General features: G+C 37.0%; 1 protein-coding gene across 1 annotated transcript in view; it reads right to left on the bottom strand.

Moving 5' to 3' along the window:
* LOC127455563 (protein bicaudal C homolog 1-B-like) overlaps positions 1–26,936 on the bottom strand; it is a 75,483-nt gene that overhangs the window by 41,827 nt on the left and 6,720 nt on the right. Inside the window, exon 2 of the mRNA XM_051723562.1 lies at positions 11,738–11,784. Within this exon, the coding sequence (XP_051579522.1) occupies positions 11,738–11,784 (47 nt within the window). The remainder of the gene's footprint in view (positions 1–11,737; positions 11,785–26,936) is intronic.

Raw genomic sequence — 26,936 nt, 5'->3', positions numbered from 1 at the left:
TAAATATGAGGTAACACACAGGCCAAATTCCCTTACTCATCAATCACAGTGTGTTAGACTAAAGAATGTAATTCTGATGTGCGGCAAAAGGTTTTTGAGCTTCACAAAATGGGAAGTGGCTATAAGAAAATAGCCAAAGCATTGAAAATGCCCATTTCCACCATCAGGGCAATAATTAACAAGTTCCAATCAACTGGAGATCTTAAGAATCGGCCTGGAAAAGGACGTGTGTGTCTATATTGTCTCCACGCACAGTGAGGAGGATGGTTCAAAGAATCTCCAAGGATCACAGCTGGAGAATTGCAGAAATTAATTGGGTCTTGGGGTCAGAAAGTCTCACCTACATCACCACAAGTTGTTTGGGAGAGTTTCAAGAAAAAAGCCTCTGCTGTCATCCAACAACAAACTCGAGTGTTTTCAGTTTGCCAGACACTACTAGAACTTCAAATGTGACAGGGCTCTATGGTCAGATGAAACAAAAAAAGAGCTTTTTGGCAGCAAACACCAGAGAAGGGTTTGATGCACACAGAGATGAAGAAGTACCCAATGCCCACGGATAAATGTGGTGCTGGATCTTTAATGTTGTGGGGCTGTTTTTCTGCCAGAGGTCCTGGACATCTTGTTCGGATACATGGCATCACAGACTCTATCAAATACCAACAGATAAAAAATCAAAACCTGGCTGCTTCTGCCAGAAAGCTTACAATGGGCCCTGGTTGGATCTTCCAGCAGGACAATGATCCAAAACAAACATCAAAATCAACACAAAAATGGTTCACTGACCACAAAATCAAGGTTCTGCCATGGTCCCAGTCCCCTGACCTGAACCTGAAATGTGTGGGGTGAACTGAAGAGGAGAGTCCATCAACATGGACCAACATGGACCATGGGTGCCAATATTTTTGGCCACAACCGTATAGTGTCTAATAATGCATTGGCAATGTACACTTAAGTTTATCTTCCAAATAAAGCTTGATATTAATTAAATCTGCCCATTTGATCATATAATTAAAAAAGAACACTGAAAAATGGCAGATTTTGCCCAACTTTTAATTACAGCATGTCCACTGATTTTATGGCATGTAAACATTTATCAAAGATTTATACCTGTAGGGTGCCTGGGTAGCTCAGTGGTAAAAGACGCTGGCTACCACCCCTGGAGTTCGCTAGTTCGAATCCCAGGGCATGCTGAGTGACTCCAGCCAGGTCTCCTAAGCAACCAAATTGGCCCGGTTGCTAGGGAGGGTAGAGTCACATGGGGTAACCTCCTCGTGGTCGCTATAATGTGGTTTGTTCTCGGTGGGGCGCTTGGTGAGTTGAGCATGGATGCCACGGTGGATGGCGAGAAGCCTCCACATGCGCTATGTCTCCATGGCAACGCACTCAATGAGCCACGTGATAAGATGCGCGGTTTGGCGGTCTCAGACACGGAGGCAGCTGGGATTCGTCCTCCACCACACGGATTGAGGTGAATCACTACGTGACCACGAGGACTTGAAAGCGCATTGGGAATTGGGCATTCCAAATTGGGTGAAAAAAAAAAAGAAAAAGAAAAAAAAAGATTTATGTCGAATAAACTTAATTTGCAAAAAAAAAAAAAAAAAAGAATATTTTAACGTACATATTTAAATAATTACAATTAATTTTATTTTATTTTATTTATTGGTTTATTTGTATAGGGACAGTACAAAAACATGATTTCAGCACAAAAACTAAAAAGATGCATTGAACATAGAGATTATAGCACATGCTAATTTGCATCACAGGTCCCTAGATTGGCTTTTTTCATTAAAAACTACATAAATCAAGCAATATAAACTAATTGTATACAAAAATAAATAATTAATACTAAGGTTGCTCCCAACCCTGGTAACATATAGCATAAAAGATTAAACATTGACAATTAAAAATGAGTACAGCTCTGGTTTCTTTTAAACTGGCACTTAACCAATATTATGAAATATTTTATTTCATTTACTGATTTTATTTCAGATGGTAGCATGTTTCAGAGTTAGGAACCCTTCACAGAAAAAGCCCTTTGCTCCTGAGTTGTTCTGCGATAGTCAACCCTACAGTTACCATTTGCTGTGCTCCTTGTTAGTCTACTACCATCCTGTCTATTTAGAAATTTACATAACACCTGTGGGGCTTTATTGTGCAGACATTTAAACACCAGTTTTATTAGTTAGGAGACTATGTTTATATATATATATATATATATATATATATATATATATATATATATATATATATATATATATATATATATATATATATATATATATATATATATATATATATACATATATATATATATATATATATATATATATATATATATATATATATATATATATATATATATATATATATATATATATATATTGCAATGATGCACATGATTTGTTTTATTGTCAATGATTTTTATAGGCTGATTGTAAAGTGACATTATACGATTTACTGTGGATTCACTTGTTTGAGTCCAAACTGTCAACGAATGCAGAGGCAGGACCCAAATGCAGAGTTGAAAAATAAAAGTGAATTTATTAAATAACACAAGGGCAAAAACACAAACTAAAAACTCCCACGAGGGGGAAAAAGGGTAATCCAGGCTGGGGCAAGGGGAAACAGTACCGACTGGGCCGAAACAAGAACCACGTAGGGTAAACAGGACCGACAGGGAATAAACTAGACCAACCGACTGGACACACAAGACACACAAGACGAACTGGCACAGGACAGCACACACAAGGAGACCAAAATAGAGAGAGAAATCAACAGGTTAACAGGGCACTGGTAAGGTAAATGAAATAATAATAAGGAAACAAGGAGGTGGGGTATGACACAAGACAGAGAGACACGTGGAGAGACAGAAACAAAACAAAGCGACGTGCTCTCACAAGACAACAAAACACCTGAATGTCATGAGCGCACATCACCAATGAGGCAACATATGCCCATGCCAACCGACAAACAAGATGAGAGAATGCATAGCAACACCAAACAAAGCGGTGCCACGCATTCTCACACTAAACGAAACCTGAGGGTACATTGCGAGGCAAACGCTACTCGATGCACGCAACAGGCAACAAAAACATGACGAGAGTTCGGCCACACACACCCGACACCTTAGACCAAAGTGACCGAACCTCAGCACAACATGAAGACAGCTCACGACCCGGGCACGCAACGCAACACAAGCGTGAGGCGCACCCGTGTTCGTGAGAGACAAACTATTGACACGAGTACATGCTGCCAAGATGACATACGCACGATGCACCCACGTCAATAACAGACAGACATGGAGCACGAGTGTCCGGATCCTGACACAGAGCGAAACCGAACTAGACAGGAAGTCAGGATCCAGACACTGTGCTCCCAACTTGAAACAAGACAGACCGAAGAGCGCACGGCAGGGAATACAACCGAAACCGTGCGCTCACACAAAGACAGACATGGGACGATAATGCCACGGTCCTGTCAGACAAAAACCCAGACTGACAGAGTGACAGGACCATGACAAACTGTGATGCAATATGAAATGCAAGCATAAAAAGCTGAGCCACCTGCTTTGAGATGTACTGTCTAATATATTTGAAACAATGCAAGTTAATCTTTACCTTTTTTGAAAGTTTCTTTACGTGTCCATCAAATGTGAGTTGTGAATCTAAAATAATACCTAAAAACTTGAACTCTTTTACCTCTTCTATTTCTTTATTTTTTATCTTAATTTTCAATTATCCTTTTTGTTTTCTATTAGAGAAACACATAGAAACTGACGTTCAAAGTGAGGTGGTTATTTTGGAGCAACTGAGATATTCCCTCTAGGTTGGCATTTAAAATCTCAGCTGCCTTAGCTGGTGTTTTAGCTGATGATGACACTTAATATCTGGGCAGCAACTTGGCAAATAATTTATAAATAAACTAAAAAGCAATGAACCTAAAATTGAACCTTGGGGTATTCCTAGTTTATTATTATTAAAAGATGATTTTTTTCTGATCAATTATCACACATTGCTCTCTTTTTTGTAAGTGGCAAACCACTCAGATGTTTGTTTACTAAAATTAAAAGCAGTTAATTTAACAGCGTCGAATGCCTTTTTCAGGTCAATAAAAACAGCTCCCACAACATACCCCTGATCTAACCAATGATGAATAACCAATTTCTTGCAAGTTCTTTGAGACAAAGTATAAAGTAAATATATTTGATTATATTTTAATGTTTGTTTTAATGTACCATATACCATGATTAATCACAGAAAACTGTGCAATTAATTAGTTTAAAAATGTTAATCGATTCACAGCCCTAATTTGTATACTTTAGCCACACTTAAAAATGTATAATTATTAGAGCTGTCAGAATTAATGCGTTAACACGTGTAATTAATTAAAAAGGTTTAACGCGTTAATTTTTCTTAATCGTGAATAACGCATTTGCTGTTAATACAGCATAAACCAGCATAAACACTAGTTGGAAGGGTAGAACCTTTGTAATGTGACCACCTGGAGTCATTACACTGACGCACACTTCACAACATACACACAACAGCGATTCCGTGTCAGCGATAAAATGATGGTGAAAGGACCTCTTTACGCTTACCCATTGCAATGAAAATGCAACCTATGGGGAAACTAGTTCTTTCAATTAGTCAAACTCCCACTTAGACTTTGGAAAACATTTAATGTTACTTGAATTAGTGCTGTTTTAGTATATTTCCATCTTTATACTGTGGAAGGCTTTGTTTGCAAAATGTTAATAAAGCATTATAGAGTTACATATTGTTTTGTTTTCTTTCCTAAGAATTAAAGAAATGCATTTTAACAGGAAAAGTATATATACTTTCAAATTTCAACACTTTCAAAATCTGCGATTAATCACGATTAACTACAAAAAAATAAAATCACAATTAATGCAAATCACAATAAAAAATTTTAATCAACTGATAGCATTAATAATTATCTTTGCATTTTATAAAGTATTAAACCAAGTGGCATTTGGATTAGGTTTGAAGTTATACAACAAAAGATACACACTAATGAGCCAAAACATTATGACCACTCACTGGTGAAGGGATTAACGTTGATCATCTCCTTAGAAGGGCACATGTCAAGGTCTAGGTAGATAGATAGTAAGCTAACAATCAGTTCTCCTGGTCAACGTGTTGAATGCAGGAGAAATGTGCAGGAGTAAAGACCTGAGCGACTTTGACAAGGGCCAAATAGTTATGGCCAGATGACTGGATCAGAGCATCTCTGAAATGCCAAGGCTTGTGGTGTGCTCCTGATCAGCAGTGATGAGTACCTACCAAGAGTAGTCAGAGGAGGGACAAACCACAAACCAGCAACAGGGTGTTGGCCGCCCAAGGCTCATCGATGTGTGAGGGCAACGAAGGCTATCACATTTGGTCCGAACCGACAGTAGGTCTATTATGGCACAAGTCAGACATTTTTAATGATGGTTATGGGACGTGCTGAGTGACTCCAGTCAGGCTTCCTAAGCAATCAATTGGGTCAGTTGCTAGGTTGGGTAGAGTCACGTTGGGTTAACCTCCTCATGGTCGCTATAATGTGGTTCTCACTATCGGTGGGGCGTGTGCTGAGTTATGTGTGGATGCCGCATAGAATAGCGTGAAGCCTCCACACGCGCTAGGTCTTCGCGGTAATACGCTCAACAAGCCACGTGATAAGATGCACGGATTGACTGTCTCAGATGCGGAAGCAACTTAGATTCGTCCTCCACCACCTGGATTGAAGCGAGTCACTATGCCACCACGAGGACCTAGAGCACATTGGGAATTGGGCATGCCAAATTGGGGAGAAAATAAAAAAATTATTATAAAATTGATGGTTACGGAAGGAATGTGTCACAACACACAGGGCATCGCACCCTGCTGCGTATGGGGTTGCGTAGCCGCAGAGCGGTCAGAGTGCCCATTATGACCCCGTCCACCGTCGAAAGTGCCAACAGTGGGCATGCAAGCGTCAAAACTGGACCTAGGAGCAGTGGAAGAAGGTAACCTCGCCTGACGAGTCCCGTTTTCTTTGACATCACGTGGACGGCCGTGTACGTGTGCGGCGTTTACCTGAGGAAGTGATGGCACCAGGATGCATTGTGGGAAGACGACAAGCCGGTGGAGCGAGTGTGATGCTCTGGGCAATGTTCTATTGGGAAACCCTGGGCCATTCATGTGGACGTCAATATGACGTGCCACCTACCTAAACTTCATTGCAGACCAGCTACACCCCTTCATGGCAATGGTATTTCCTGATGGCAGTGGCCTCTTTCAGCAGGATAATGCGCCCTGCCACATTGCACAGAAAGTTCTGGAATGGTTTGAGGAACATGATGAAGAGTTCAAGGTGTTGCCATGGCCTCCAAATTCCCCAGATCTCAATCCAATTGAGCATCTGTGGGTGTGCTGGACCAACAAGTCCGATCCACGGCGGCTCCATCTCGCAACTTACAGGACTTGAAGAATCTGCTGCTAATGTCTTGGTGCCAGATACCACAGGACATCTTCAGAGGTCTTGTAGAGTCTATGCCTCGGTGGGTCGTCGCTGTTTTGGCACCATGCGGAGGACCAACAGCATATTAGGCAGATGGTCATAATGTTTTGGCTCATCAGTATATATATTGTGTTCAAAATGAAGACAAAAAGTATTGTGACACTTTCTGGTTGTCAAACTTTAGGTTAGGAACATGTCTATAGCTAGTGTGAGGAACTACACAGATTAATAATGTTGCAAAAATGGCCCAGAAAACTAAAGTTACTTCTGAGAATAGGTCTAACATAATTTGTTTGCAGGTATTTTTTATCTAATGCAATGACAGTCACATATTTTTAAATGTGGCTTAACAGTCCAAAAGTGCCCAAATACTTTTGGGGCTACTGTACAGGCAAAGTTGACTAAAATTCTGCCCTGATTTTGTCTGGAGCTCAAATCTTTTTCTGGAAGAAAGCATGGCGCTTCACTGTTTTTAGTGGTTTTGTCTAATGTCTTTCATGTAAATTCATTTTTTTAGGGCAAACCACAACTTTGGCAACAAAACTTTTTGTCTCTATAGAAAACACATTTCTCTAGCCGTTCTGTGGAGCGCTCTGCATCCTCCCGCCTACAAAAACTCCTTGGCTTTCATGGTTTGAGTGGTTTTACTGTAAAGCAGTTCTCATGAAGTTTTGGCTACAAACCCAATTTCTATCAAAAAAACAAAACAAACAAAAAAACAATATTATCTGAGCCTAAAACTGCAGCAATAAAAAAAATAAAAAAAAATAAAAAAAGCTTTAGCGTAGTTTTCCACACAACCTTGAGTGAAATCTCAAGTCTCTGGACTAATACTAAATAAAATTACATTCATTTTAATTACATTTATTTTAATAAGCATGGTAGAGTTTTGCACCTATCTAACAGATTGAATTAATCTAGCAAGTAGTCATTTAGTTTGTCTGGTGTAAGGTGCACACAAAAATGGCTGAAAAGCTGGCTGAAATGGCCAGTTCCAATCCAGGTCCACCTGGAAACAAAGACAGTGGCATGCACTGAGCTTTAACCACTATACCACACCACAAAACCTTAGAGGAAACATCAGAGAAGCTTAGACTTAATGAGAAGTGAGTGATGTCAAAAGACAGTTAATATGACATCACTCCATACAAACACCCCCATACTTTACTTACTATGTGTTTACGCCCCATGCTGCACGTGTTCGTACATTAACTGGGAACATTCAGTGCTGTGTTTTCGTCAAGAATTTACGAGCCATGCTTTTCCAGGTTTCATTAGTCTTGGGACCTGTAGTTCAACAGCAGGCTTCAGTTTGTATTTTGTTTTGACACCACAGAGGACAAAATAACATGAGAATGTTTTTTTAACATAAGGGGAACAGTGCAAAAGTTTATTAATCTCTCCAGATTTTCATAAATCCGTAAATCATGTTTAGCTGTGACATGGTGATTTGGATGTGTAAAATTACGGCTTAAGAACTGCAAAGTTCAGTACAAAGCAATTATGCAATGGTGGACTACACACTCCTTGGAAATTCTGCTATTTGCTTGAATGAGGTTGTGTATCTTTAAACCTTTGATAACATAAAAAAACAATCATGAACGACTTTTCACAAATTGGTACCCTTTAATATTAAAAACACTGCTTCTGTAACACTGGCGAATACATACAGCTCTTTGTGAATCTTAAAATGAAAAAAATGATCCAGGGTGTCCAATCCACTTTCCAAAACAATGATGAGTTTGAAATCCAACACTTGTAAGAGTAGATAATGTCATACTGTCATTACCATAATGTACAGTATTTGTCAGTCAAGTTCAGATATATGCTCTGTTGCTAAAACTAGTGAGCTGCTTACAGAGGCATCATAGATGCACTCCTGAGGCATTTCCAAAAGGTAGGCAACTTAACCCTTTAAACTTTTTTTTTTTTTTTTTTTTTTTAAGATTTCCTGTTTCAGTGGCATACCCAAAATTAAAAGCTTATAACTCGACAAAAAAACAGGTAGGGTCAGATGTTTGGTATTATTTTAAAGAAAACTTTTCAAATTTTCTAATGATATAGATTATGATAAATTCTGAGACTCTCTCAGCCTAAGAAACTGCTGAAAAAAAAAAAAGTATTTATTTGTTTCTTATTTTTCTGATTAGACATGATATGTCTCAGGGTGTAAATAAGGTAGCTATGAAAAACTGTTTTGTTCCCAATCATGTCACCTGTAACTAAGTACAATTTTGTGTTGATACAATAAAGCAATCAAAATTTGCCATTACAAAAATAATGTATCCTAGTGTCCAAAAATGTCTCCAAGTGTCCAAAAGCCTCTCCAAACAAATAAAACATAATAATTCTACATAAGAACAAATTGCACAACAATGATTAAAGGTATGCTCTCTCCAAAGCATGCAGGCATGAGTAATGAGATCTCATTCAGTTCCATTCTGTGTCATTTGAGCCATCATTGTGTCTGCGTCATGCACTTGGTGCCATCTTCTGGTGACCATATGTAATTGAGTGAATGATTCCTCTCTGCCCATATTTGGATGACTTCTATCTCTGGTTGCAGCGATCGGAATCCTAATACAATTGGTTTAGCGTTCCATGACACTGGACAACATACTACATCATTTGCAATATAGTCATCTGATCCAGGAAAGCTAACGTGTTTTTAGCCAGATAGCACATTATGTGCTGCGTGCACATTGTGCTTCGTGTGGATTATTTAATGATCTATACGTCTGATAAAGTTGTGTGTGGATTCATTTTAAAGATAATCGCCTTCTCTAAGTAATGGTATGTGATATGTTATGTTCTGTACATTTTTCGTGAAGTTCTAAATGAAAACACAGCATATAAGCAACACCTGTTTACATGTATGTCAAAGACACATACTTCGCTATTACTCGCTATATTTTTGTCAGTGAGTAAAACAAACAGGCAGATTGTTTTCTTCTCTTTGAGAGCTTTCCAACGACATATGATACATGGCTATTTGATCAGTTTGATGTTTTTACCAATAACAAAAAATGTCTAGTGCAAAATTATTAATAAATTAGCAAAACAGAACACTTCTGATTTGTCTGCAAATTTCAAAGCTCTCGTTCAGTTTTGGTCATAATGCCTACATGAAAAAAATTCAAATCGGTTGCTTATGAGGTTCCATGATGGTTAGAATGCTGCCTCACACTGTGTCCTTATCAGGTGTGAAGTAATTAGTCTGTCCACTCTGAACGCGAAACTGCCTCACGATCACAGCCAATTAAAAATGTCCTTCATGTTTTATGCACGGTGGGATTTTGGATCAGTGAGTGTTCACATTGGGCAGGGTTACTCGGTGTGACAACGCAGAAATATGAACCAAGTGATCAAAGAAACATTGTCGCTAGCCGCTTGTGGTAGTCGTGACTGGTTAGGACAAAAGAAAGAGATACCTTTTATTGCTAATCACTTTTTCACGTTGCTATGTAGGTAGTACACTATGTACTATGTAGGCAGTAGGCAGATCAGTAGGCTTTGAAATGTGAACTAACCTGTTTCTGTTAAGCAATGCAATAATGTCAGAGCACTCTGCACTGATGACCTTAAGTCAAATGGAGACACAATCAAAAGGAAACCCTCTGGACAATTCAGACTGGGATGAAAAGGTGAACGGTGCTGAAAGTTTTTAATGGCCGAGAGCCAGTTCCAATTTCCATTCTGTGTGTTTGTGTTGTGCTGCCACACTGCTGTGTCTTCTATAGGTCTTTATTCCTGACCTGCTCTCACTTTCTCCCTTGCCTGCTTTTTTTGGCTTCAATTTGCAGATGAGGGAGATTTCTGACAGACCACACAGCAGTTTTGGGGTTTGCGGTTTATTTTTGTGACGGACTAGCACATACCATTCAAATATGTCAGGCGATTTCAGAAAATTGGGTTAACTATACATTTAAATGCTCCTTTCCTACTTCTCTGCACCAAATATCATCCTGTCAGAGAAATATATACACTCAACATTTACAAGAGAAAGAGTTCCAATCGGGGGGGACTTCAAAGCACCAGGGACGAGTCACACAAACTCTGATGTTCATTAAGTCATTAAATGGGCACCGTGATGAACAGCAGTGTGTTTATATTTTATAAATGATGTGTATGAAAGCGAGTATGTGCAAGAGTGTGTGTATAGAAATCTGTTTCCTGTTTCCTTTGTTGATTCAGCTGAAGAGCACTAAGAAGGCGTGGAAAGAAAAGAGGTGTAAGGAGGAGAAAAGGAGCGAGGAAGGAGAGAGAAGAGGAAGGCTGGGAATGCCTTTTACAAGAGGCTGAACTGCAGATGTGTTTACTTAGATAATTAAACACACATCCATTATACACTCTTCAGTATATTTACAGAGCCATTAGATGAGCTTATAGTGTAACATAAAGAATTAACAACATATTTGGTTGCATCGGTGGCAATTATTTTGAAGGAATTCTCTCATCATTTACTCACCCTTATGCCGTCTCAAACACGAATTACTTCCTTTATTTTGTGGAAGACAAACAAAGTTTTGCATAAAAATACTAGGTGGTTTTTGTCCATACAATGCAAGTCTTTCTAGCTCCAACAAAGTCAAAGGTGATCCATAAAACTTGAGTGATTTAATCCATGTCTTCTGAAGCAATATAATAGGTGTGGGTGAGAAACAGATCACTATTTAAGTAATTTTTTACTATAATTCTCCACTTTCACTTTCGCATTCTTCTTTTGTTTTTGGAAATTCGCATGCTTTGTGCATATCGCTACCTACTGGGCAGGGAGGAGAATTTATGGTAAAAAAGGAGTTAAATATTGATCTGTTTATCACCCACACCTGTCATATTGCTTCAGAAGACATAGATTAAACCACTGGAGTAGTATGGGTTTCCTTTCACGCTGCCTTTATGTCCTTTTTTGAGCTTCAAAGTTCTAGCCACCATTTACATTTATGTATGGACCAACAGAGCTGAGATATTCTTCTAAAATTCTCCACTTGTGTTCAGCAGAATAAAATCATACACATCTGGGATGGCTAGAGGGTGAATAAATGATGAGAGAATATAAATGTTTTGGGTGAACTATCCCTTTAAAATGAGCAATACAGAGTGGAATTGTTTAGCCTATATGAATGAAGAGCAGATGCAGACTTTGAGGCTTATAATGAAGCCTGTTAACATTACCGTTTGAATTTCTGAAAAATACACAAACATAAACTGGAAACAATCAGAGTCTCACCTTCTGAAAAAAATCCTCTCCTCCATTTATCCTCCCCTCACTGGCTGCTGCGTGAGAAAACGAGAGACATTTACATTTAGCAATTCACAGTTCTCTGTTCACCAGAATATTATTATTATGACAAAAATTAATCAACAATATCTACATATTTATTATAAACAAAAGCAAAATGATGAACTACTATAAGGAAAGGACAATAGGATTACATTTATGCAAAAATAATAGGATTTAATATAAGCAATCCTATAGCCCACAATCACTGAGATGGCCATAGATTTTGGTAATCAAACACATCTTTCAGATTCACTTAAAAACACAAATGCAGAACACTGTCTGATACACTCACCTAAGACTTAATCAAACACACAAACACATTCTCACAGCCTGCTGAGACTACATATACAGTATATCATCTGTCTCACATATGCTTGTGCTGTATTCCACAATGCACACACACATGCACGCATTAAAAAAGCTCTGTTACACACAAATACACATACACACAAGCATCTGCATACAAGCGCACACTCACTCACTGAGTTATAGATCACAAAACGACACCTCATAAATCTTCTTAAATACTCAAGCCCATAGACTCCCACACTGCAACAGGATGCTTGCAAATGGCTTGCGCATGTAAAACGTGTCAAAACTGGCCTTTGACACTAGATAAACTCCATTTAAACCATAACTACGATGATCAACATTATTTTTCCAACACCTTTATCACACTTCAGATCGCTCAAACATGTAACAAATTAATTAAAGATCTCTAATTGCTCCAAGCACAGGTGCGATGGAAACATTACGTGCACAGGGAACTGGAGAATTTGTTTGCTTTGGTTTGTGTCTGAGGAGCGAGTGAGCGATTTATCTAATATCTTCAAGGCAAGCCCTCTCCTGCACTTTGCTTCACCTTTAAAGTTGAAATATGGATTTCATAGAGAGGTCAGAACAACAAATAGGAGGAAATAAAAGGGTTAGGACAATCTTGTCATCTAAACCTCTAAATGACACTAAAATCACAAACAAAATCACATCCACCCATCCATTCATGGATTTCAGTACTTTTCCAGACCCTAACATGGAGAGCAAGAGCTACAATTACACATACACTGATCAGCCACAAGATTAAAACCACCTGCCTAATATTGTGCAGGTCCCCTTTGTGCCGCCAAAACAGCGCCAACCCACATTTCAGAATAGCATTCTGAGATGCTATCCTTCTCACTACATTTTACAGTGGTTATCTGAGTTACCGTAGACTTTGTCAGTTCAAACTAGTCTGGCCATTCTCTGTTGACCTCTCTCATCAACAAGACATTTCCGTCCACAGAACTGCTGCTCGCTGGATGTTTTTTTGTTTGTTTATGGCACCATTTGGAGCAAATTCTTGAGACTGTTGTGTGTGAAAATCCCAGGAGATCAGCAGTTACAGAAATACTCAAACCAGCCCGTCTGCCACCAACAATCATGCCACGGTACAAATCACTGAGATCAAATTTTTTCCCCATTCTGATGGTTGATGTGAACATTAACTGAAGCTCTTGACCCGTATCTGCATGATTTTATGCACAGCACTGCTGCCATACAATTGGCTGATTAGATAATCACATGAATTATTGTTGGTGCCAGATGGGCTGGTTTGAGTATTTCTGTAACTGCTGATCTCCTGGGATTTTCACGCACAACAGTCTCTAGAATTTAATGGGAATTGTGCCAAAAATAAAAAACAACCAGTGAGCAGCAGTTCTGTGGATGGAAATGCCTTGTTGATGAGAAAGGTCAACAGAGAATGGCCAGACTGGTTCAAACTGACAAAGTCTACGGTAACTCTGTAAAATTGTAGTGAGAAGAATAGCATCTCAGAATGCTATTCTGAGATGTGGCGCTGTTTTGGCGGCATGAGGGGGACCTACAAAATATTAGGCAGGTAGTTTTAATGTTGTGGCTGACTGGTGTATATATACACTACCGAACTTTTGACCAGTAGTGTATATATAATATATTTATTTGTGATGTGAGATCCAGCTTTTGATACTTAGGACCATTGAGGGTCTTGTACACAACTGTTACACAAGGTGCAAAGTAAACATTCACTGATGCTCAAGAAAGCACACCACTATATGTATTTTGGGGGGGGGGGTTCCCCTTTTTCTCCCAATTTGGAATGCCCAATTCCCAATGCGCTCTAAGTCCTTGTGGTCGCATAGTGATTCACCTCAGTCCGGGTGGCGGAGGACGAATCCCAGTTGCCTCCGCGTCTGAGACAGTCAACCCGCGCATCTTATCACATGGCTTGTTGAGCGCATTGCCACGGAGACATAGCGCGTGTGGAGGCTTCACACCATCCACCGCGGCAACCACGCTCGATTCACCATGCGCCCCACCGAGAGCAAACCACGAGGAGGTTACCCCATGTGACTCTACCCTCCCTTGCAACCGGGCCAATTTGGTTACTTAGGAGACCTGGCTGGAGTCACTCAGCACACCCTGGGATTTGAGCTAGCGAACTAGCGAACTCCAGGGGTGGTAGCCAGCGTATTTTACCACTGAGCTACCCAGGCCCCCCACTATATGTATATTATACTTTATGTAAATACCTGTTATGTAGATTCTGAAGGGCAGTATTAAATAAAAATAAAAAAAAGATATTTTATATTTTTATACATTTTGAAAGGGGTGTGAAAACTTATGAGACAAAAGGAGAATGCAAATTTGTGCACTCAACTATACAGTATATATATTAAACACCCGATTAATTAGCCATCAGCTGTCTTTTCTTTGGCTTTCTATATTGTTTTTGAACAACAATTTAAATCAAGCAATTCTGTGATGTGGCAACTAAAACAGACATTTGGCTCCTAAATGTTTCAGTTTAGGAGCAAATGGCTCCTTAGTCATTTTTTTAGTCTAGAGCCCTGCATAACCTCATCAACGCATTATAGTTCTCTCCTGACCTTTTACTGATATCAGTATTATAATCCCCCATAATAATACATTCCTTTGCCAAAGTGCCATTGTACTTAGACAAAACACATTCAAGCCCTTCATAAAAATTATTTTGATTTGGCGGTCTATAACACACTCCTATCAGAGACATTTGGATGATTTTGTATGCATCTGTTGGGATTTGTTGGGTCAGTGTGTTCACCCTGTTGGTGTTTGTGGGGCAGTTTGACAATGACAGCTATGCTTCTCAACACTCTAAATCCAACAGCCAACTTTAGAATGTTGGTGATTGTAAGCGTTTGTTGGAGTTGTTTGGGCAATATGAATTGGCCCTAGCCATGTTCATTTTTGAAATCCCCTTTTAAAAAAGGACACTACAGAAAGACCAATATATCGGTCATTCCAATTAATCTGCAAATATTTGGCCTTTGAGATTAATGGCATCTGCCAATTACTGTGCCTTTCAAGACCACTTTGTCAGCCGATAACGTATGTTTTCTGTTTGAAATATATATTTTTGGTGAATTCTGAGTGAATGCTGTTCAAAATAAGTGTTCATTTAAAGATGCTGTAAGCAAATAAAAAAATGCTCACAGCAGCTTCAAGTACCAACAATTTTGTGGACGTCTCATTTGATCCAGAATAATGTGTATGTGTTTATGTATGTACATCAACACTATCTCAGCCACATTATGACATCTGCATCAGCCATTCAAAAACACATCTATTTACCACGAGTGGATACAGCTCTAAATTATTCTAGAATAATTTAAATGACTTTATTTGGTTAAGTTACCAATCAGCTTCTGAGAATCTAGCATGTCAATCTGTCTGCAGTGCAGAACTACACATACTACACACAAACCGAAGGCGCCTTCAAACAAACTTTTCAGCTAAAACTCTAAACCCAAACTGACCTCCATTCCTTTCCCAGCCTAAAATTTTTCTCATAACAACCTAGACGGCCAAAACAACTGTCAGAGAAATATCTCTTAGGATCAGAGATCACCACCAAACACTGTCAACACAACAAGCTACAAGAGAAATAGACAAAAACCAACATGTTGGATCACATACAAAATTAAAACACTAAGAGAAACATACAAACATATAATGGAAATTCTAAGATATACTGTTTCTATTGCATTTTCAAAGGGCTGGCCTACATATTAAACATTTCTGGTACATTCAAAATAATTTTGCCACCTATATAAAATAAGCAACACTGTAAATATTGCAATATTTTATTGTATTTTAAATTACATTTAATCCGCTTTAAATACAATTTCATAGAGACTGTGTCATTAGACTAGCTTTGTGAATAAATGAAAAACATTGTGATACACACCCTTTCACCCTATAAAGCATGATATATGAAATAATAGTCCAAAAATAAAAAATAATGTATTTGGGAAAAAAAAAAAATAATTTAAAAATAATTTGGTATCATATTTGATACATGAGGCTTTAAAGGTCAATATCCTCCTGAGACCCAGCAAGTAATTTTTGTATAGGACTTTTTTTTATTTAAGTTTCTCTTAGCCCATACATGCCACAATATAAAATCTTGGGGTATCTTAAGACGACACTCTGGGCTTTTCAGAGATACCAAATATTGTGAGTTTGGCCATGACAACTTCTCCTTGGTCTATAGCAGTGGTTCTCAACCTTTTTTTGATGAACGCCCCCCTGCTTCATTCTTTTGATTGAGAGATACACCGATCAGCCATAACATTAAAACCACCTGCCTAATATTGTGTAGGTCCCGCTCGTGCCACCAAAACAGTGCCAACCTCTCACCACAATTGTACAGAGCGGTTATTTGAGTTACCATAGACCCTGTCAGTTCGAACCAGTCTGGCCATTCTCTGTTGACCTCTCTCATCAACAAGGCATTTCCGTTCACAGCACTGCCGCTGTGGATGTTTTTTGTTTTTGGCACCATTCTGAGTAAATTCTAGAGACTGTTGTGCGTGAAAATCCCTGGAGGTCAGCAGTTACAGAAATACTCAAACCAGCCCATCTAACGATTATTAGAACGATTATTTGACTATTCAGCGATTATTGCAAGGATTAATCATTAGCTCTTAACGATTATTCAGCTTGTGCCCCGACTTAAAATGTTGTATTAAACGTGCTTACTTACAATAAAGAGGGCAATCTTTTAAAAATACCTCTAAATGACATTCATTGAATTAAAGGGGTTTAATTCAGTAAAGAAATTCACTGCAAAAACAAATAAAAATTCTATTGTTATTAAGTGCTTTTGTCTTGTTTTCCATTTAAAATGGTCTAAAAATCCTTAAAAACAAGATAAATTTACTTGAGAAGCAACATATAAGATATTTAGACTTGCTTTAAGAGAATGTGTCTTAAATATTAGTGTATTTTGTATATAAGTGTGTTTTTTCACTTGGTTATAATTCTGCGAGTGCAGTAAAAACAAAATATATTCATATTCAAGATCTATTCTCTAAAAGCAGGTCTAAATATCTCATATGTTGCTTCTCAGGTGAATGCATCTTTTTTTAAAGGATTTTTAGAAAGTTTTAAATATTTGTGTTTTTAATATTATTCAACATTCTTAAATATTTTTTTCTTCTGCAGTATAGCTACTAAAGAAAATGTACATTGTTTTAAAGGAGTTTTAGATATTTATATTGGAAAACAAGCCAAAACAAAAACAAAACTAAAATACAGTATATTTTGTTGCAGGGTATAATGGAGTGAAGACTACCCTCTCTCACCTTTCTGTTCACTTCAATCCATCTTTAACTCACAAGAAAACAAACTCTCTCTTATTAATAAAGCTGCGTATTGCCAATTTTCTTCACGATAAGAAATGCTCAGTGACATCTATTATGATTCAGTAAGTCATGAGCCATCACGTTATAATCTAGCTGCATTAAGTGTGCGCGCTGAAGGGACAAGCGTCCCCGTGCCAGAGTGTGCATCAGCCGGGTGCAGTTTCAATCTCTCCCCCTTAGATCGGGACACTTCACGCAACTCATAGAAGAGGCGCTGACCGCACAGAGAAATGCCAGTTTCGGAGTTTGTAGTTATTTACATGATCTGCTTCATTATTATTTGAACTTTAATAAAGCTATAACATATTAAATATAACTACGTTTAAGATGTAACGCCGGCACGCTCGACACGCAAGTTTTGCTTCAGAGGAGCGGCAGCTCCAGCTCCATTATTCCACAACGAGAGTGCTTCTGTATTTACTTATTTTGTATTTACGCATCACATACTTTGCGATCTACATCACCTGAAGCTGTTTGGAAAGTTTAGAGTGCATCTGGACTAATTCTTCCTCTCCTCAGTTAGGCATGAACTACAGTGCTGCTTTCGTGTGCCCTCGTTAGAGTTTAATGTGATGTCATGTTACGTTAAATGAGATCAAACGACTATTTGACCACGAAACTTTTTGTCGACAATTTTTTATTATCGACGTTGTCGATAATGTCAACTAATCGTTTCAGTCCCACATTAATCCGGATAAATTTTAAAACAGCGTTTTCGAAACACTTTGTTTTCAAACATTTTCCATAAGATGATCGTCCACACTGAAATGGGGGGGGGGGAGAGACACAAACAAACAAAATCTCCAATTTCCTGTCCACACAAATATGTCATCGTTTTCGATTATCTTCATTTACCCTTTCCACACTACAATGTGAAGACACCGTTTTCAAATGTATTCACTTGGGAGAGCGTTTTCGAAAAGCTCAGTTTTCGCTGGACAATAAGGCCAAATTGTATCGAAATTAATGCATTTTCAAACGTAAATGTATTAGTGTGAATGTGGCCCAAGTTGCTTCAATTCAGCAAATACTCATTTTTTAAATGTCAGTAGCAATATAAATGTTATTGTTACTTTTACTTGATCAAAATCAGCAAAGATTTCACAGCAAAAAGACATTTGCATCACAATAGGAAGGTGGTCATTTTGGAAATTATATTACAAGGTCTTCTACTTCCAGAAAAGCATGGAAATTTTTACCAGGACAAGTAAACATCCAGTAGATTTCATACAACAGGTTTTTCAGCAAAGTATTCATCATGTTGATGATGTAGAGGCTTCAGAAAATCATGTATAAAATATGATATGCATGGTTTTATAGGGTTAACTTGATTTTTACTGTATTTTACTTCTTGCATTAACCCTTTAAGCTTGGATGGGCCATCAAAATATTAATAACTATAGTCTTGACCACCACAAAATAGGTATCGTTTGAAAGCTTAGAAGCTCTACTTTCCAATTCATGCAGGCATTATGACCAAAACTGAACAAGTTCTTTGAAATTTGCAGACAAATCAGAAGTGTTCCATTTTGATAATTTATTAAACAAATTTGCACTGTATATATTATTGCAATCAGTAAAAACATCAAACTGATCAAATAGCTATGTGTCATATGTTGTTGGAAAGCTCTCAAAGAGTAGAATACAACCATCCTATTTCTTGATATAGTGAGTAATAGCTAAGTATATGTCTTTGACATTTATGTTGGTGTTGCTTATATGCCGTATTTTCGCTTATAACTTCACGAAAAATAAACAGAACATAAAATATCACATTCCATTACTAAGTAAGTAGGTGATTATCTTTTAAACGAGCCAACAAACAAGGTAATTGGATGCGTAGATCATTAGATAATCCACACAAAGCACAATGTTATATATGGCCACCAGGAGATGGCACTAAGTAAATGACACAAACTCAATGATGTAGACTCATTGAGTCAAAAGGCACTCATTCTTTAAATTCTCATTACTAAAATCATGTCTGCATGCTATGCAAACCTTAGTCATTGTTGTGTTTGCATGTGTAATTAGTTCTTATGTACAATTATTACGTTTAATTTGTTTGGAGAGGCTTTTGGACACATGGAGATGTTTTGGGACACTATGGTAAATTATTTTTTATAATGCTATAACTTTCGATTGCTTTGTCATATCAACATAAACTTTTTCTCAGATACAGTTGACATGATTGGGAACAAAGCAAATTTTCGGAGCCACTTTATTTACACCCAGAGATATATAATGTCAAATAAGAAAACAAAAAAGTACATTTGTTTGTTTGTTTGTTTTTTTGGGTGTGATTTTTCAGCAGTTTCTTAGGCTGAGAGCGGCAGAATGTATTATAATTTATATCATTAAACATTTTGAAAAGTTTTCTTTACAATGATACCAAACACTTGACCCTCCTTTATTTTATTTTATTTATTTATTTATTTTTTGTCGAGTCATAAGCCTTTCATTTTGGGTATGTTACTGAAACAGGAAATCTTTAAAAACACCTTCAGAGCATAAAGGGTTAAACACTAAATCTACTTTGATACAATGGCTGTTTTGCTTGTTGAAATAATGGTTTCTCTGATAAAAAAAAAAAAAAAAAAAGAAAGAAAATCACCCTTTAAAACATTTTAGAGCAAAAACACAGTAAACATCTTGAATATTGTCAAAAGGCTGATAAATATTGAGACAAAATTGTTTTAGCTATTGCCCAGCTTTCTCATACACAACAAAACAGATATATCAAATTAAAAACATGAAATATGAAAATAGCAAGCCTCAAACCAGACAGAATGTTAAATGCAGTGTGAGTGTGCACGTGTGTTGAGTTCATGCCTATCCTCTATTTAGGATGTGGGTCAGAAGAACTCCACATTTCTTTTCTAATGAAACACAGCTTCTCACGCGCACGCACGCACACACACACACACACACACACACACACACACACACACACACACACACACACACACACACACATGGGACTCTCCATAGACATAATGATTTTTATACTGAACGTACTATAGATTCTATCCCCTATCCCTAACCCTAAACCTAACCCTCACAAAAAACTTTCTGCATTTTTACATTTTCAATAAAACATCGTTTAGTATGTTTTTTAAGCGATTTGAATTATGGGGACACTAGAAATGTCTCATAAACCACATTTATAGAATAATACCCTTGTAATTACCAGTTTGTAACCTAAAAACACCACCCAAACCCACCCACACACACAAACAAAACAAAACAAACAAACAAGAATAGTGTTTTATTGTAGAATAGCTCCTGTAAACTGTGTGTGTTAGGAATGTGTTGAGTAAGCAGGTGTAAGAATATAACTGTGTAACTGTATCAGTGTGTTTATCTGAGCAATGAAGTTTAAGGGAAGTTCCAGGATTATCCAAGGTGTGGGCGAGAGATCAGAGAAACTGATCCGAGATCAGCCTCTGGATTCATATCTGGATCATTATGAGAATAAGATACAGACTGGTGCCAGATTACTGCATAAGTAATGCCTCTCATGGCAGGAAACTATAATATATTACATTACAATGGCATAGACAGCATAACCCTGACAAAGTCCAAACTAAAGTCATCTGCTACTTTTTCTATGGAATACAAGTGTTCATCTTTTCAGGTAATTTGAATGCAATCATGTCATAACTTTATGCACACATGCCAATATGGACTGGTTGTACAATTTTCCATCCTCAGAGTCCTTGTCCTCAGAAAACTCACAACTGAAAGCACAACTGAAATATCTGGTCACAGTAAACTAACACTCAGGCCAGTAATGTCCCTCAGAAACAGTCTAATCTATAAAGTCCAATATGATTTAGGATGGAAAACAGGGTAATATCTAGGCAATATGAACAACTAGATTTTTACAATAGAATTAGATTTTTACATTTTCTGTACAAAATATTGGGGTCTTTACATGATGCTAGGGTGTTCTGGATGGTTGCCAGGGTGTTGCTAGCGGGTTCTGAGATGTTTTCTAAAGGAATATTCTAGGTTTAATACAAGTTAAGTACAATCGACAGCATTTGTGGAATATGTTAATTTTCACAAAAAATTTTTTTAAGTTGTCTCTCCTTTAAAAAACGGCAAAAATCGAGCTTACAGTGAGGAACTTACAAGTGAATCGGGACCATTTTCGGAAGATTTAGGCTAAAGGCAAAAATGTGAAGCTTAAAATTTTATAAAAGCACTAACATTGACACTTCTGTTAAACTTGTGCATTATTTGAGCTACAGTATTAAGTTGTTTAAAACTCTTGTTTTTGCAGTCGTTTTAGGGTTATAAGTGTTTACCGCATTACGTTATCATGGCAACAAAGTTGTAAAATTGGACATAACTTTTCAAAGAATAGGTTAGTAAATGATTTTATCACTCTAAAATGATGTTAACATGCAGATTGTTTACATCTTGTGGCTATATGTTTGAAACAGTGAGTATTTCAACATTTACGGATTGACCCCATTCACTTATATTGCAAGTGCCTCACTGGAACACAGATTTTTGCTTTTTTTAAAGAAAAGGAGGTGCAAGTAAAAATAAATTTTTATGAAAATCAGCATTATACCACAAATGCTGCTGATTGAGCTTAACTTGTACGGAACCCAGAATATTCCTTTAAGCATTTTGCTATACGTTTGCCAGGTTGTTCTGAGTGGATTTAAGCAAGCTGCTATATGCGGTTGCCAGAGTTTTCTGAGTGGTTACCAAGGTTATTATAGTTTTGCATTTTCAAATCAATTTTTATTTTATATAGTTTTCAAATTTGCTATAAATTTCAGTTTAGTTTTAGTTAGTTTCATTAATGATTTTTTTTTTAGTTTTAGCTTAGTTTTTATTTTGTAAACACATTTCTATTTAGTTTTTATATATCTTAGTTTCAGTTTTAGTTTTAGTAATTATAGTTTTGAGAGTTAACAGAACACTTCCAGAGTGTAGACCAAAGCAAGAATTTAAGCTTGGCAAACTTACACAATACACTTAAAGCAAAATGCACAGTTTACTTAGACTCAGCATACTTGTGCATAATAACAACAACATAATGGTTTGAGATTCAACAAAGTCAAAAAGAACCAAACAAAAGCAAATCAAAAGTATAAAAGTTAAATGTATGAAAATTTCAAATGAACTCAAATTCATGTTAAACATGAAATCTTGTTAAACTGTTGATGCTCACTGTACCGACGGTGGGCACTCTGTCACTTTGTTTATATGTGTTTACATTTACTGCATACAATTTGATATGTGTCTCGTATAATCTTGAAATCCATGGTCGTCTGTTAAATATAGTATGTTATCCATTCAACCACAAAGTCAGAAGCCGCTGCAGAGCAGAAATAATCCAAATATGGACATGAAGAAAAAAGTGTATCACACCAGAGACCACATGAACAGACTTCCTAATTCAGATCTATATGGATAAACTCTGTGTAAAGTGGAAAAATGAAAAATGAAAGATGTCATGAATATATAGATGATTACGAAAATGTATGGTTTGTCAATATTTTCCAAGTGATCGCTGGTATTTGTATAGGTTTATTGAACAGTTCTGTATCTGACACTGGAAATTCTAGAAATATGATGCTTTCTGCTTCATTCTATGAATGGAATCCACATGAAATCAGTAAAAGAAGCTGTTATAACAACTCGATGATTGAAAGTAAGATATTTGCATTAGATTGTGTAATTTGTAATGTTTACATGGGCTAATGCTAATGCTAACACACTAGCACCTTTGCAACAGTATTACACCTGTTACCCCAGTAGGACGGGAAAATATTTATAGATGAAATTACCGATGTCACACCGCAGGAAACCCCGCTTCTGGGTTCTTTCGAGCTGCAGATTTCAATGGTGGAAATAGGCAGTGCTGCAGTTTTATTAATCTTTTAAGCTTTATAGAACGTAATAATGTCTGTTAATGTTAATAAAAGTTATTATAAAGGAATATATATGGTTTACAGTGAAGAAATTATGTGGGATCTTTTCTGAAATATCAGTAGAACAAGTTTAAACTTGGTTCAATGAGCCTGTATAATTATGTCGGACATGTAACAGGTCGATGAATACACATCCTCACACGTTTAACACACTTCTAAAGCCTAAGAATTTAGGTAATAATGAAAACTACCATCAGACATACAATATGTGTCTTCACTGCTAAAATTATTAACCCACATACAATAAATAATAATATTTTAATTCAATATGATCACATTCCATATCAAAACTTAATAACCATTTTCGATAGAACAATATTATTTACTGCATTCAAAATAAATGCAAAGACATCATTTTAGCAGAATGACATTATTTTTATTCACTTATCCTTTCACAAACAGTAGTCCATGCACTGCTTGGTGGAGACGGGTCCTGTTCCTCCCATTACATCTGGTCATATAAGATCATCGTTAGATTATATTTGACCTCATATCCATCACAGTGACAGCACATATGGAGCAGGTCACATATGACCAACTGATAAGAAGCCGTATGATTTAAGGTATCATTCACCAATGAGCAATAGAAATAGTGATGCATGTCTTATATAAATATCTGGTGTGCAGAAAATTCATTCAAGGTCTCTCTGAAGTGTGTCTAAGTCATACATACAATGAGAAGGATTCAGCTACAATGTAAATGAAAAAGAGACATTTTCTCCCTTTATGTCAAGCAGGGGCTTTATACTTGTCTGACGGGTTATGAGTACAATTGATGTTTCAGCCAACCTAAAACCCTCCTTCACTTTGATTTGAGCCAACACATCAGTTCTTTAAGATTCAGCTCTCAAGTCTGAAGCACTTTACAAAAACAATTTTAAAACCTGATGATACAGTATTACTCTAAACCCAGTAAAATGATTTGTATTTGTAAACAAGCAAACAGAAGTCTTCTTGGAACAATGCTACAGCATTTGCGACTATATGGGTATTTATAGCACTAGTAGAAATGGCCTGCCAGTTGAAACAATATTTTTTTTTATATATTCGGCAAGCTGATTGCTGGCTATGAAATGCACTGTGATATGTGTCAATCTATAAAACTCTTGTTACCAAGACGACACTTGCACAAATCACTACACACTTAATTCAGGAACAACATGTGGTTAATAATTCATAAATACAAATCAATGTATCCAATGTAAACAGATGTGTAAATTAACATGCAACTGTGTTTTTTAATATTCAAACTCACACATAAAATGTGTGCACATGTATGCATATATAAACCCAAACAGACCTGCGTTTCCCTGGCAACAGTGAACCGAGCCATGAGCACATTCCCAAAACAGAACGCACTTCCTGTTTCTTCACTCACAAACCAAGGCACACATGCAGCATGTTGTACATACAGTTGTACAACACTGAACATGCAGTCAGACAACATTAGTCTTACCAAATAAAATCCACAAGTCAGAACTAACACGCATAAAGAAATTAAACATGCAGCACTTCTGCTCTAAATGTATTTGGTAACACACACACACACCAGCCAAGAGCTAACTAGGTGTGAGATATATTGAAAATTTGAGCTTGCAATATCCTTATTACATTCTTACATAATTTCAGTTCTTGCTGCGATGGAGAACAACCCACAAAAGAACACATTTTGATCAAATAGCCACTGAGGGGACATATGATTTTTATAAAGTGCCGGAATAAACTTTGCTAAACAAACGCTGCATTATTTTCAGAATTCCTTATCACACAAAATAAAAGGTCAAGCCAGTACACATTCTTCAGTTTTTAATCAAAACCAGACATCTGATGTTACAGCCATTAGGATAAAAAAAATCATATTCCTAATATAGAAACTATTCCCATAAAATTAAGCACAAACCAGACAGAGAGAACAATAGAAACAAAGGGAGACACAGACACGTGTTTGAAACTGTGTTTGCATATGTTTTCCCTCTTCTGTGAGTGATTATTTCCAATCATAGTATGACTATCTAACTGAGGGTGCTTTTCGATGATCCACTTCTCTCCATTATTCTTCCTGAATCAGCCTATAAAATGAGCTGATATTGTCGTGGTCTGTCTAAAAAAGGAAATAAAAAGATTAGTTCACCCAAAAATAAAAATTCTGTCACCATTCACTCACCCTTGATGTTTGGCAAATCAACAGCTTGAGTCACCATTCACTCTCATTGTATGTAAAAATAGGCAATGAATGTGAATGTTGAGTTGACTGAGAATAACATACTGCTTAAAATCTCCTTTGTGTTCCACGGAAGAAAGAAAGTCATACGGGTTTGGAAAAACATGATGGTGAGTAAATTATGACTGAATTTTCATTTTTATGTGTACTAACTGTGGCTGTCAATCACTTTATTTTAATCTAATTGATTGAATCAAATTCACATGGCATGCCGATTTATGGCTAATCAAATTAATCACATATATAAATATAACGCCCCCAAAATAACAGGAACTAAATACATGATTAAATGAATATATTTAAATTAGGGCTGTCGATTTAACATGTTCATTCAGTGCGATTAATTATACAAAAAATAGCGCGTTAAAAAAATGAACGCAATTAATCGTGTCCCCTTATATCTGAGCAATTCAAGCTTGGAGTACCACCTGTTTTCTCCAGGGGCAGTAAGCAAAGCTCACTGCATAGGCAATGCACAGCTTACACAGAGAACAAACCACACTTACTGAGACCACACAGCACGAGATGTGAACACGTTCTTGCATTCAAACACAGCTTGATGGAGAGCAAATCCGAATGCAGGGATCTCAAGACGTGTTTTTCTAAGTTTCAAACTTCGTTTCACTTGACACAGCGACCTAAAAACGGTACGTTTATGACGCGATGTAACAGAGACGCTCCAATAGCATCCGTCTGACGCAGTTGTACATTGACGCATCCATAAACAAGCCCTTATAATAAATTTCAGACTGACCGACAAATTCAGTTGCAAAATGGATTGGTATGTATTGTAGACCAATGAAAAGCTTCAATAATATGGAAATAAACAATACATTGCATTCTAAAGCCACTTTTTGTATTGTCTTTTTTAATGCTTTTCTTGTGTGCCAAAATAATGTAATGCATTTTAATTATTTGTATTATAATTTTTTTATAATATATACACTGGTGGCCAAAAGTTTGGAAACTGTACAGATTTTGCTCTTATGGAAAGAAATTGGTACTTTTATTCACCAAAGTGGCATTCAACTGATCTCAATGTACAGTCAGGGCATTAGTAACGTGAAAAATTACTATTACAATTTGAAAAAAATGTTACTACTTAAACTACTTCAAAGGGTTCTCATCAAAAATCCTCCACGTGCAGCAATGACAGCTTGCAGATCCTTGGCATTCTAGCTATCAGTTTGTCCAGATACTCAGGTGACATTTCACCCCACGCTTCTTGTAGCACTTGCCATAGATATGGTTGTCTTGTCGGG

Source organism: Myxocyprinus asiaticus, chromosome 17 (assembly GCF_019703515.2).
Source record: "Myxocyprinus asiaticus isolate MX2 ecotype Aquarium Trade chromosome 17, UBuf_Myxa_2, whole genome shotgun sequence".
NCBI lineage: Eukaryota > Metazoa > Chordata > Actinopteri > Cypriniformes > Catostomidae > Myxocyprinus > Myxocyprinus asiaticus.
Note: the sequence above shows the minus strand (reverse complement) of the source record. Positions and strands in the feature narration are given on the sequence as shown.